At 38.4% G+C, this 14,469-nt stretch overlaps 1 protein-coding gene across 1 annotated transcript; it reads left to right on the top strand.

Annotated features, from left to right (window-relative positions):
- The first annotated feature begins 222 nt into the window (after positions 1-222).
- LOC134216533 (uncharacterized) lies at positions 223-1,327 on the top strand. The gene is made up of 3 exons (XM_062695399.1): positions 223-595; positions 663-1,139; positions 1,198-1,327. The coding sequence occupies exons 1-3, from the start codon at positions 265-267 to the stop codon at positions 1,230-1,232; spliced, it is 843 nt and encodes a 280-aa protein (XP_062551383.1). The 5' UTR covers positions 223-264; the 3' UTR covers positions 1,233-1,327.
- The last annotated feature ends 13,142 nt before the right edge of the window (positions 1,328-14,469 follow it).

Raw genomic sequence — 14,469 nt, 5'->3', positions numbered from 1 at the left:
AGAAATATTTATTCAGAGTAAATAAATATAATTCGAAGTGCATATTGCGTCACATAGTTAATGGCCTCATTGCAGAACATTTTTATTATCTTCAAATAAATTCTGCAAAACGTATCACCTCATATCTCCAGAGTTTGGTCGAATGCTTCATTTGTCGCCAAGTCACTTGTTGGAGATTATGGACCTGTTTTCATCTGCCTATATAAACGTACGGGATCTCGCATCCCATAGCTACTCGTCATCGAAACTTCAGCCTGCAACAAGATGTTGGCGATCGTACTTGGAGTATTCGCTCTTCTGCAGCTATCCACCCAGCAGGAGCTGCCGGGTTTACTTCTGAAAGGAAACCAATCAGCAGGAAAACGTATCGCCGTATCCGACAGTCCCCAAAGCTGTGATGGATCTCAGATTTTCTCAAACTGTGGCAGCTGCGATGCCGTCAATGTATGTTTAGGCGACACGATGGATTGGCGCTACTGTCCGTACATTAATCCAGAAAAACCGTTCTGTAACAACGGAGAATGCTCGGCTACTCCGAGCTATGGTGAAGATTGTCCTCGTAGCCTTTATTGCAATGGCGAAGGGTATTATCCAGGTAAGACCTCGTTGCCAATTATTTCAGATTTTAGTTGCCCAAGTATGATCGGAACTGTTCTTAACAGATGCCAAGGCTTGCGACATTTATCATTTCTGTGAGAGTAAGTACCAGATGTCGTTGGTGTACAAGTGCCCGAACAACTACGTTTTCAATCCGGAAACAAACTTCTGCAAGCGAAAACAAAAGGAGGAAGACTGCATGAAGGTGACATGCAATGTCGACGAAATATTCTCCCGCTACGGAACCAGCAAGCGCTTCTTTGGATATTGTAGATTCTACAATATGGGACCGTATTCCTACGAAGTCGAAATCCACAAGTGCCCTGAAGGAACGTTATTCAACGGAAAGACATGCTCCTTCGAGTGCCCTGCCGAGGGACGGTTCCCGAATGTTGCTGACACCAGAGGCTACTATGAATGTTACTTTTCTGCAAACGATACATTGAGTGCCGTCTACCAGCAATGTCCATCGGGAAAGGTTTATGAGGAGAAACGGGGTTCATGTGTTCAGGATGTGCAAACAACAGTGACTACCCCAATTGGTTTGTTATTCGTGTAATTTTATTGGTTTTGTTATTCATTTCGATGTCATATTTTCAGGTCTTAGCCCAACTCCTGGATATACAACAGCTTGAACATGTTTTATGTCTGTGTGGGGATTAAAAGAGCTGAAATACAGAAATATTTCCTCCGAGGAATACCGATTAATAAAACGAAATATGTATGTGTATTTGGTTTATTTACATTGAGATCACCATGATAAGGTATATGGAGCCCCATACAAAAATTGTGGCTTTATAATATTTCCAACTGAAGCGTGCCCTTTCAGTAAACATGCATATTAAAATATGAATCCACTTAGCGGTGACGATACCTTTCTCGATTCAATCGTGTGGTTTAGTTTGGCCTTATGTAGCGTACACACGCTGAACCACATTGGAGCAACTTTCACTCCGCCCCCCAAGAACATGCTTCGATTCCTGCTTTGTTTGACTGTGTGTGAATTTGTTCGAAAACCATTCGACAGTTGGCGGTTTCGGAGTAAAAATCAAAACGATTTGATTTTGGTTTGAGCTTTCGGGGGCGGAGTCAAGGTTCGCCAAACATGTTTGGGCATTTGTATAGAAGTCGCACAAACCCCCGTATATTTTTGATGGTTGGTGTTTCAGTTGGCGCTGTGGTTGTCATGTTGGTCGAATAAATTAAATGTTCGCACAGCAGTTGGTAGAGCATGGCGGATGCTTGACTAAACGAGAGGTGGAGTCAATGTTAGTCAAACTGCTTGAGTGGTTTGTACGCTGCATAATGTGTCACATATCATAAATAGTTGTCACGGTGCCCTGGTAGACCGTTATTATAAAATAAAAATGTCCATCAAAACCAAGTACAGGGCTCGATTCCTGTGGTAATTCTGCACCTCTGGACCAATTTTTTAAAAAATCCCTAGGAGGAATCTCGAGAAATATTGATTTGAAGTTTTTAATTAAGAAATTTCAAAAAAAATCTATATTTTAATTCAATAATATCCACAAAATACCTTCAAAGCCGTCGAAAGCGGTCCAAGTTGTTTTCAACCAGTTTGCATTTGTTGATTTATTACAATTATAAATTTTTACAACTGATTAAGCTCAACAAACTGACTTAGGTATGTTTTTTGTATGGCTTGAAGCCGTCTATCTTCAAGTAAAGCCTGTCCACGTTAAATTTCGGACACACATCATACAATGCGATTTTTTTTTAATTTTCAGCATATAGAATGAGATCTCGAGAACCAAGGAAAAATGCACAAGAGAAAGAAAAAAAATTACAAGCTTTGTGCATATTCTTTTAGGGTTTTCGGTTACGACGAAGATAAAATATTCAATTTTTGAACTTTTAAAAACACTTTAATAGAGAAACAAAATGAACCTTTGCTTATCTCCGTCACTACACATCTAGTTCGGAATTGTTAATACGATTTTAAAGTTGCTCAAGAAGCGCCATGTTGAGTAAATTTATGGGTGAACCAAGTACAGATGAGGCATCAACAAATTGCATAGAGTTCACAAGAACCCCGATCTTTTGGATTACGTCATTACTCTGCTTAAACATTAACAATTTTCTAATTAATATTTCAATCAGCAAGTTCTGAATGATTTCAAAAAAGTGTACGCAAGATACAGCTCTTTGAAACTCGAGCATGGTTTTGAGGCAGCAATTGATGGCTTTGCTAGCAGCTGGGAAAAGCCGCAGCTTCCATTCACGTCAAAGTACCATATCTTGAATTATCATTTCTCAGAGTTCTGTAGAGGCACAGGAATAGGTTTTGGCTATACATATCAAACATGCTTTTTCTAGTCCGTTGATTAGAACTTTGACGAGATTCGGCATCAAAGATCGGTTAATATGTGCTGTGATCGAGTATAACAGCTTCTAACTACTTACTATCATTCTACACGAACTTTGGTCTTACTTCTCTCCATTATAAACATAAACACTAAATTCACATTGATGTTTACCTTTCATTCTATTAAACATTGACAGCAACACTGAACAGCAATACTGAACTCGAGCAAGTTAGCTATATAAAAACATTCTTAAGTCAGTTTGGTAAGATAGGTCAATTGTAAATATTTATAGTTCTAATAACGGCAACGCGTGCTTAGAACAATCTTTGGCGTTGTGCAAAAGAATGGTGTGTGGCGGCGAAGGATGAAACAAGAGCCCGCCCAGCTCTACGGCGAACACAGTACCCATAAGGTAGCTAAAGCTGGAAGGGTGCGATGGGCAGGGCATATTTCAAGAATGCCGGACAGCTACCCTGCAAAGCTGGTGGTTACTTCCGACCGGCAGGTACAAGAAGAATTGAAGGACATCTACTAGGTGGATTAATCAGGGTTTTTGGTGATATTTTTGGATTCTTATATGGATTCTTTTGAAATTTCTTAACTAAAAACTTCAAATCAAAATTTCTCGAGATTCCTCCTAGGGATTTTTTTAAAAATGGGTCCAGAGATGCAGAATTACCACAGGAATCGAGCCCTGTACTTGGTTTTGATGGACATTTTTATTTTATAATAACGGTCTACCGGGGCACCGTGGTTGTCTCTCTATTGTACACCCAACCCTCTTTTTACGGCAGTTTTTTATACGTTACTTCGTTTTACGGCCTACTTTTTACGGCACGTGACGGTAAAAAGAAATTGAAACATTATTGACATCCAAAAGTAAAGCCTATTAGAAGGCACTCTTAGAACCCCAAAGAACAAAGTAGATGCTTTATATATTCATCATTTGCCTTCAACAATTGTTCCATTCAAGTTCATCCAAGAATTTCCTGGAGTCTACAAACGTAACCTGAGGTCTACAAGCGTAGCGAAAGAGCTGTTATCTCTTGTAAAAAATGGTGTATGCCCTATTTGATATATTAAACAAAATTCCGTTCCAGGTCATACAAGAATTCCCTGGAATACAGGTCTTGAGGTTTACCCGCGTAACCGAAGGGCTGTTATCTCTTTTTTTAATTGGTTCATGCTCTATATGATTTATTAAACCAAACTCAATATGCCTTAAGTAGCCGTTCCTTTCCTGGTGATCCAAGAATTTCCTAGACTCTTCAGCCGCGGTTTCATCCCAAATATGTCCTCCGAGTATTTGTCTTTCACTTGCGTCTCCAAATTGTCCTGGAGTTTGAATCAAATGGTCTACCAAATCAACCAAGGCTTCCATGATGTTTCCAGCCACGGTAACCACCTATTTATGTCCTCCAAGTATTTGTCTTTCGCTCGCGTCTTAAATCCAGGCATATGAGTTGATCTAAGATCTCCAAATCGTCCTGAAGTTTGAATCAAATGTTCTGCCGAATCAACCAAGGCATTCATGATGTCCCCAGCCGCGGTATCAACTCAATTATATCCTCCGAGTATTTGTCTTTCACTTGGGTCTCAAATCCAGACAAATGAGATGTAGTGAAATCTCCAAATCGTCCTGCAGTTTGAATCAAATGGTCTGCCGAATCAACCAAGGCTTGCATGATGTCCATAGCTGCGGTAATAACTCAATTATGTCCTCCGAGTATTTGTCTTTCATTTCGTCTCAAATCCAGACATATGAGATGTAGTAAGATCTCCAAATCGCCCTGGAGTTTGAATCAAATGTTCTGTCGAATCAACCGAGGCTTTCATGATGTTTCCAACCACGGTAACCACCTATTTATGTCCTCCAAGTATTTGTCTTTCGCTCGCGTCTCAAATCCAGGCATATGAAATGTTATAAAATCTCCAAATCGTCCTGGAGTTTGTATCAAATGTTCTGCCGAATCAACCAAGGCTTTAATTATGTCTCCAGCTGCGGTATCAACCCATTTATGTTCTCTGAGTATTTGTCGTTCACTTGCGTCTCAAATGTAGGTATATGAGTTGTTCTAAGATCTCCAAATCATCCTGGAGTTCGAATCAAATGATCTGCCGAATCAACCAAGGCTTTCATGATATCCCCAGCCGCGGTATCAACACAATTATGTCTTCCGAGTATTTGTCTTGCGTATTTCACTTGCGTCTAAAATCCAGACATATGAGATGTAGTACGATTTCCAAATCGATCTGGAGTTTGAATCAAATGGTCTGCCGGCTCAACCAAGGCTTCCATGATATCCCCAGCCGCAGTAATAACCCAATTATGTCCTCCGAGTATTTGTCGTTCGCTGGCTTCCCAAATATACGCATATGAAATATTCTAAGATGTCTAAATCGTCCTGGAGTTTGAATCAAATGTTCTGCCGAATCAACCAAGGCATTCATGTTGTCTCCAGCCGCGGTATCAACCCAATTATGTCCTCCGAGTATTTGTTGTTCACTAGCGTAGCTCAAATGTAGGCATATGAGTTGTTCTAAGATCTCCAAATTGTCCTGGAGTTTGAATCAAATGGTCTACCGAATCAACCAAGGCTTCCATGATGTGCCCAGCCGCGGTATCAACCCAATTATGTCCTTCGAGTCCTTCGAGTATTCACTTGCGTCTCAAATCCAGACATATGAGATGTTGCACATTGTCCTGGAGTTTGAATCAAATGGTCTACCGAATCAACAAAGGCTTCCATGATGTCTCCAGCCGCGGTATCTACCCAATTATGTCCTTCGAGTATTTTTCTTTCACTTGCGTCTTAAATCCAGACATATTAGATGTTTTAGGATCTCTAAATTGTCCAGGAGTTTGAATTAAATGTTCTACCGGATCAACCAAGGCTTCCATGATGTCCCATGCCGTGGTATCAGCTCAATTATGTTTCCAGGGTATTTGTCTTTCACTTGCGTTTCAATTCCAGGCATATGAGTTGTTTTAAGATCTCCAAATTGTCCTGGAGCTTGAATCAAATGGTCTGCCGAATCAACCAAGGCCTTCATTATGTTTCTAGTCGCGGTAACAACTCGAGCAGCATAAGTCAGACAAACATTCCAAGGAACATTTTAAGGTTTATAACGGTCATAAAAACCATTATTTGCTCTGCATGACTACGGAAAAATCAGCATAAATATAAATGAAATAACTGAAATGTTTGTAGGCATGGTTGTAGCAATTTGATTGTGACTAAATTCGGTCAATTCATATGGGCCATGCCCTTTTTGACCCATAGAACCAAAGTGAATACGGCTTAAACTATTGTTCCATTGCAGATCATTCATGAATATCATCCATTCTTGAAATATAAGCTTTACGGTCAACACGCGTAACTAAAAGGCTGTTATCTCTTTAAAAAAAACTTGCTCATACCCGTTTTGATCCATAGGGCTAAATTGGATACCTCTTCAACTATTGTTCCATTCCAGTTAATTTAAGAAAGTCATGGAGTACAGGTCTTTAAGTCTCCAGTATTATTATTCTTAAATATTTATTTTTGAATTTTTAAATTCCAGGACAACTTTGAGATCTTATAACACCTCATATTCCTTGATTTGAGACGAGTGAAAGACAAACACTCGGGGAATGTAATTGAATTGATACCGCGAGTGAAGAAATCATGGAAGCTTTGGTTGATTTGGTAGACAACTTGATTCAAACTCCAGGACAATTTGAAGATCTTACAACATCTTACATGCTAAAATTTGTGACTCAAGTGAAAGACTAATTCTCAGATGACAAAATTCGGGTGACACCGCGGTTAGGGAACCATGGATACCTTGGATGATTCATTAGCCCATTTGAATCAAACTCTCAAAAATCAAAATGTCTTGTTTTAAAACGCAAGTGAAAAAATACTCAGAGAACTTCAATTATGATACCATGGCTTAGGACATCATGAAGGCTTTGATTGATTCGATAGTCCATTTTATTTAAACTCCAAGACAATTTGAGATTTTAGAACATCTCATATACCTGTATTTGAGACGTTAATAAAAGACCAATGTTCAGAAGACAAACTTGGGACACCGCGGCTGGCGACATCGTGAAAGCCTTGTTTGATTTGGTGAACAATTTAATTCAAACTCCAAAACAATTTGTAGATCTTTAAAGTGACACGGGAAGCACAAACAATCATCAAATCGTCATCATTTCATCATTGAATGCTTAATTTTTTTTCTACAACAAATATGGTTTTGAAAAAGTATCACTGGCGCGTGCTTACTCGCAATCTACATGCTGATACATTTACAGTTACATCAAACAACTGAATACCGAAATACACCGCTCCAAAATTACGAGGTGGCAATGCTAGAAAGAGACAAAAGATAGGAAAAATAACACGGTGTTTAGTGCCTCCCCGAGTCACCTTAAACATATCATATGCCTGGATATGAGACGTAAGTGAAAGAAAACTAATCGAATGACACAATTGGGTTGATACCGCGGCTGGGGGCATGATGGAAGCCTCGGTTAATTCATTACACCATTTGATTAAAACTCCAGGACAATTTGGATATCTTACAACACCGCATATGTCTTGTTTTGAGACGCAAGTGAAATACAAATCCTCGGAGGACATAATTGAGTTGATACCACGGCTTGGGACATCATGAAGGCTTTGGTTGATTCGATAGACCATTTGATTTAAACTCCAGGACAATTTGGAGTTCTTACAACATCTGATATGCCTGTATTTGAGACGTAAGTGAAAGACTAATACTCATGAGACAAAATTGGGTTGACACCGCGGCTGGGGACATCGTGGAACCCTTGGTTGATTCGATAGACCATTTGATTCAAACTCCAGGACAATTTGAAGATCTTATAACATCTCATATGCCTGGATTTGGAGAGATCTTCCAATACCTTATGTAAGACGCAAGTGAATGTATTTGAAAGTATCCTAACGATCAATAAATTAAGTGAAATACTAGAAATTTTAGCAAAAATTCTTTTTACGTCACATTCGGTCCCCCCAATAAGTGACGTAAAAAGAGGGTTGAGTGTATACCACATCCCAAGACAACCGTGGGTATGCAGAGATATACACGGTCTCTAGTAGCAACGAAAGTCGAAATAACAATACTCCTTTCCTATTTAACCGTAATGACGTGGCCGGCATTGTTATTGACTTAAAATATGTGAGCTTCTGAAACGTGTACATTGAGAATGGATATCAAATCAAATGGTTCTTTGTGAAATTTCACAAGCTCCAGACAATCACTGAGTTGCAACTACGAATTGTGCGGTCATAATGCTCATGCTCATGCTCATGTCCAATTACATTATACCAGCTCGAATGATGGCGTAGTTGACTGCTCCTATCTGATTATTAGGAACAAGGTTTGCCACGGATTAAATCGGTCTGGTTCACGAGAAGTATTTTGCATAGCACATGCTTGGTGACAAGACATGCTGATAACAATCTAAATATTGTCGATGAATAACCTTAATTTGCACCATGAGAACCACCCTCAAGCCAACGGGTGTTATCATGACATAGCAATACAAGTGATTTGTAGCTAATTCCTTTTCTGTACAAAAAGCATAAGTGGTACATGCGTTTAAAAGAATTATGTTTACCTAAATGCAGAAAATTCTAGAATGATTAATTGGCATTGGTTGTGGCATGTACTTGTAAATTATCCTTGTTGACAGATCATTTTTCCACAATAATATTATCAATGAATTTTTAGTCAAATTGCAACAAATTATCACATCCTGTAATCGTATAAAAAATATCTTCTTTCGTTTGAATATTTTCTGTTATTATTTTTTTACAAACGTATCTTCTGGTTGACATCAAGGAAGGAGCACCCAACAGAGCTCTGGTCCCCACAAGTTCCTATCTCACGCTTCCGGGTCTTAGCTGGTAGTGCAACCTGGGCACTGTTCTCCTTCTGACATCAGCTAGAGTGAGAAGGTACGCCTCGAGTGTCTGTTCACCAGGAGGTGCGACTCAAACAGCGTTTGCCTGGTACCCAGCGGCTGATCAACGAAATGCTGTATCGCGTCAGCTATAGGTGGCAGCCCTCGCCAGCGCGATGTAGGTAACGCGATCCCGGTAAGGTAGCTTACTGAAGCCTCTCAAATACCACGAAAAATGGAGATAGAAGAAAAAGAGAACGTTATTTTTGGTAACCGAACCGGGAACGAAATAAGAACTATGATTGGAAACTCGGTACCTGGAATGTCAGGACCCTAAATGAACCTGGACGAGTGAGCCTTCTGGCTCGCAAACTGCAGAAGGTTGGAGTGAACGTGACCGCTATTCAAGAAGTTCGATGGCCCAGATCCGGAGAACGTGAATTCCGAGCCGTGGACCCCACGACCAACACTGCATTCAAGTATAACATCTATCACAGCGGTAACGGAAAAGCAGAGCATGGAGTTGGTTTCGTAGTGATGGGCAAACAGATGAAGCGAGTGATGCAGTGACGGTGCATCGGTGAACAGAATAAATATTAGCGACGATGGACAAGCTGTGGAGTCACCTACACTAGATGAGGTTAAAAAAGCTGTTAAAGAGCTGAAAAACAATAAGACTGCGGGGGAGGACCAGCTCCAGGCTGAACTTCTCAAACATTGCAGAGAGCAGCTTTATGACGTTCTGCACCATATTATGTCGAAAATATGGGAGGACGAGGAATTGCCTGCTAGCTGGTTGGACAGCCTTATTTGCCCTCTCTTTAAGAAAGGGCACAGAATGGAGTGCGCCAATTACCGAGGAATAACCCTCCTTGATTCGGCGTACAAAATTATGTCCCGTATTCTGTTCAACAGATTGAGACCGCTTGAAGAGTCCTTCGTCGGCGAATACCAAGCAGGTTTCCGTGAGGGCCGATCAACGACGGATCAAATGTTTACCCTGAGACAAATCCTTGATAAATTCCGGGAGTACAACTTGCAGACACATCATCTGTTTATTGATTTCAAGGCGGCTTACGATTCAGTGAAACGGAATGAATTATGGCAAATTATGCTTGATCATGGTTTTCCGGCGAAACTGATACGGCTGATTCGTATAACGTTGGACGGATCGAAATCAAGTGTAAGGGTTGCGGATGAAATATCGACGTCATTTGTTACCTTCTTCTTCTTCTTCTTCTTCTTCTTATTGGCATTTTTTGAAGTTTTCGCAGGAAAATGAGAAACTCTCTGTAATTTTCAATTCTGTTGCCACTGAAAATTCTTCAGAACTCAAAGTGGATCTGCAGGCATCATCGTGAAATCTAAAAATCTAAAAATCCAAAAATCCAAAAATCTTAAAATTTAGAAATTCAAAAATCTAGAGATCTAAAAATTAAAAAATCTCGTGATTGAGCATGAGCATGAGCATGATTGACCGCCCACGGTTGCTACTCCGTTATTGCCAGGTCAGCTGTAATTACACAGAGAACCAACAGATGAAGTTTGACTAACATCATCTTCTATGTGTAAGAACTGGTGACCCAAAAATAAGCAATACCAGCGCCGGCCGTGTCCGAATGCAGGTCAATTAAGGAATGGGTAGGAACATGTTGACATGATACTCGCTTTGATAGAAGCCGACGAGTCATCTGCACTTCCACGAGAAATCACTGGGATGTTGGATATATGGGGTAGGTATTGTGGCAGGGTTCGTTTTGGTAAACGGTATGCCGTGTATAACGTGTAGTTTGATCAATTCAAAACATAATCGAACGAACACTTATTATTTTAATTACCGACCGCACTAAGCAGAACAAAATTGTCGATGACCAGCCGATCTCTCTGCTAACCGCACAAAGCAGAACAACATTTTCGATGACCGGCCGATCGTTCTGCTTACTAACGCGAACTGAATCAACACTTTCTTATTAATTTACTCACCTGCACAAAGCAGAACAACATTTCAATGATCGGGCGATCGTTCTGCTAACCGCACAAAGCAGAACAAATTATGTGATGACCGGCCGATCGTTCTGCCTACTAAATAAATGACGACTGTACGTGACCTCTGAATGCTGAACATTTGTTTTTCAAGCAACAAAAAAACATGGTCTACTTTTTTCACTCATTTCCGACAGAAAATTTGCGATTAATAAGCATTGCAATTAATAAAATTTATTCACCTATCGACCGCACAAGCAGATCAAAAGCTTCTGATTTTCGCGAACAATCTGCATATCATATGAAAACGCACTCTGATCTATTTTCTTACCAACCTAATAGGTACTAGCATTTCTACTACTCTTCAAAGAATCAGCTATGTCTAAAATGCATTTTCTACTAACAAAATGGAAAGCGAGGAAGATAGTTGACAAAAGAGATATATTTGAAATAGGCATTGAGAAGCAAGATTTGAAGATAGTCAAAATATAAGCCAAGCAAAGGCCAGAATAAATATAATTGTGATCTAGGGCTGAAAGTCTTGCTAATAAAGACAAAAAAAATTTTTTATTAGTTGGGTAGGGTAATTGGAAACATAGATCTGGATGCACCATACAAAGTGATGTGACCTATGCAACTACTATTCTACTATTTAGTTCCGACATTTCGAATATTGTTTAAATGTTCATCCTACGCGAGGATAAACAATCAATCGCTTGAAGTAAGCGATTGTGTATTTGAGTTTTGAGTCGAGCGCCCGCAACATAATACATTCAAAGCGAGGAAAGTAGAAAAATAATGGGCATGAAATTGGAAATAAGGAGCAAATCACGGCTGTTTAACCATGTTGATAATTATCGGAAAGTCAATTAGCAACCCTTATTGAATCTCAACCTTAAATAAGGATGCACAAAAATATTTCGACGATTTATGTTTATTTTAATATTTATTTTACTTGTCGTTTATATATTTTTGCGTGTTGGTTATAAGTATGTTTGTATTAAGTTTTTAAACATTTATACCCTTTATGCATTCTATTAATGTATTTGTAAAAACCATGAGCAACATTTATTGCCGTTAATATAAAAGAAGAAGTGTGTTGGAAAAACAAAACAACAGCAACAGATACTAAATTAATGATTTCGTGTGTGTTACTTCTACGTGAAGTTAAACGATTTACAATGATATGGAAATGCCAACATCATCCCCCAAACCCGGACGCACACGTTCATGATAGCATCAGAGGCGAAAGCATAGAACTGACAGCTCCGTCAGGACACGGCAGGCATGAAGAACGCTTCTATAGAAGTCGATTTGAAAGCGAGCGGAGGGCAATATTTGTGATGGCACATATCACACGACCTTCCTTCTGCCAAGCTCCCGTATGAAGGGGAGGAAGAATATCAGTGTGGAAGCTGATATATCTCCACTGGCAAAAGGAAGGTGGTTTGACTTGCTCATATGCTATCGCGTGCGGAAGGATTTGCTATCGACGAGTACGCACGTCCAAGTTCGGAAGATGATACCAGCATTTCCATATCATAGCAACAGATAGTTTCTTATCGCTGAAGTATAGCAAGGACTAAAAGAAGCTCTTTTAGAGGAATGCTCCCATCTTTCGCAAAACGAGTCCAGTACCTCCATTCAACTAGACCGCGCTGCAATCTCCACAGATACGAATCCCGACCACAACGGCAAAGTCGTCCTCAGCGTGTCACTTCCAGTCAAGCACGAGACACCAAAATCAGCCCCATAGCTTAGCCAGAAACATACATCCGTAAAGACTGCAACACTTCCTACCAGGGCTGATTAATAATCAATACGATCTAGAATATCCTTATGAAAAATAAGAGGTCCAATACAAAAACTTTTAATTCAGGATACATATTTTTCTAAATAGCATTGATAGAAAAAATAACAAACTACATAGGTATAATGAAAAAATACTTCCGCGAATTAGGGTTTTGCACTTATTCTCCTTGTTTACTTTTTCAAACACCTTCTATGAAACACAATTTAATTTATAAAGTATGTAATCTTCTGAGCGGCGTAAGCCATCTTCCAGCCGAAACTATGAAAACCGCTGATATAGTTGCATGGGAAAAAAATCGATCCGAGAAAAAAAGACGTCTGTCTTCGCGCACAGCACACTACGATCCTCTCGTGATTTAAAAATCCAACAATCTAAAAATGTAAAAATCTAGAAATCAAAAATTTAAAAATCTGAAATTTAAAAGTCTAAAAATTTAAAAATCAAAAATCTAAAAATCTAGAAGCCTAAAAATTTTAAAGTTTTAAAACCTTAATGTTTAAGAATCGAAGAATCTAAATATCTTCCAATCCAAAAAACAAATCTTAAAATCTAAAAATTTAAAATCCAGAAATCTGAAAATCAAAAAATCCAAATATCTAAAAATACAAAATTTCAAAAATCCATTAATCAAAAAAAATCTGAAAATCTAAAAATTTAGATATCTAAAAATCTTTAAATGTTAAAACTTTAAAGCTTAAAAATTTTAAAAATCTAATAATCTTAAAATTCAAAATTTTTTAAAATCTAAAAATCTAAAAACTATGAAATCTAAAAATCTAGAAACCTAAAAATTTTAAAATTTTAAAACTTTAATATCTAAAAATCAAAGAATCTTAATATCTAAGAATTAAAAAAAAAAAATATCCTAAAATCTAAAAATTCAAAAATCTGAAAAGCTAAAAGTTAAAAAATCTAAAATTTAAAAATCTAGAATCTGAAATCAGAATCTTAAAATCTATTCATTATGAAAATGTCAAAATCCTGAAAACTAAGAAACTGAGCATTCCAAAACACAAGAGTTTCGTTAATTAGATGAAAAATCATTTGTTTGTAATTATATTGTATATTAATTATATAATTTTTTGAAACTAAATAAATTATAGCATTTCTCAAAAATGTTTTTTAGTTTGAAATACCTGTACACTCGTTCACACCTGTGTACACCCCTACCTAGCTACCGAAAGCGAGGTTCCTGGTGGCTGGTTTTTACGTAATTTTTGTCATTACATCAAACATATTACGTCGCAAATTGATTACATCGCTTTATTTTGAGAACTAATTGCCACACATAACAGATGTAATAATACATGTGATTTACGACGGCGATGATGTGCATCGAATCCGATGTAATATTTCTTTTTATTTTTGCTGTGGCTTGAAAATCCTTGCAGCACAACTCGGACATATTTGGTTGCCGGAACATAAATGTAACCAAATTTAATGGCATATAGACAACAGAAACCTCTGTACCACATGTGTGTTGCTCGGGAAAGGTTGGACATGCCTGCATTACACCTTAACGTACGTGAATTGAAAAAAAACTTAGACAGGGTTGTTGTGTCACCTTGACTCAACACCGCCCTTATATCCTTATCATTTCAGTTCATGCATATTAGAACATAATGATTTCCCTTTCACACAACCTTTAGGTTCAATGGTCTGCATGATTTACAACCGATTCATTATCATTAACTGATAACATAAAAATATTTATGATTCGACAATCATTTCACATCGTAAGTGCTCTAGACGATGGAAATTCATATAAATAATTGCCATTCGATTCTGATGAGATGTACTCGTGATTTAACCGTCGAACTACACTATCT

The sequence above is a fragment of the Armigeres subalbatus genome, chromosome 2, assembly GCF_024139115.2.
Source record: "Armigeres subalbatus isolate Guangzhou_Male chromosome 2, GZ_Asu_2, whole genome shotgun sequence".
In the NCBI taxonomy this organism is placed as follows: domain Eukaryota; kingdom Metazoa; phylum Arthropoda; class Insecta; order Diptera; family Culicidae; genus Armigeres; species Armigeres subalbatus.
The sequence above is the reverse complement of the archived record's forward strand: the minus strand, read 5'-3'. Positions and strand labels throughout refer to the sequence as shown.

Excerpts from the sequence above, each read along its gene's own strand:
- LOC134216533 (XM_062695399.1), top strand. The coding sequence starts at position 265 with ATGTTGGCGATCGTACTTGGAGTATTCGCTCTTCTGCAGCTATCCACC. Across the intron at positions 596-662 it reads TGGCGAAGGGTATTATCCAG|ATGCCAAGGCTTGCGACATT; the intron begins GTAAGACCTCGT and ends TGTTCTTAACAG. Across the intron at positions 1,140-1,197 it reads AACAGTGACTACCCCAATTG|GTCTTAGCCCAACTCCTGGA; the intron begins GTTTGTTATTCG and ends TCATATTTTCAG.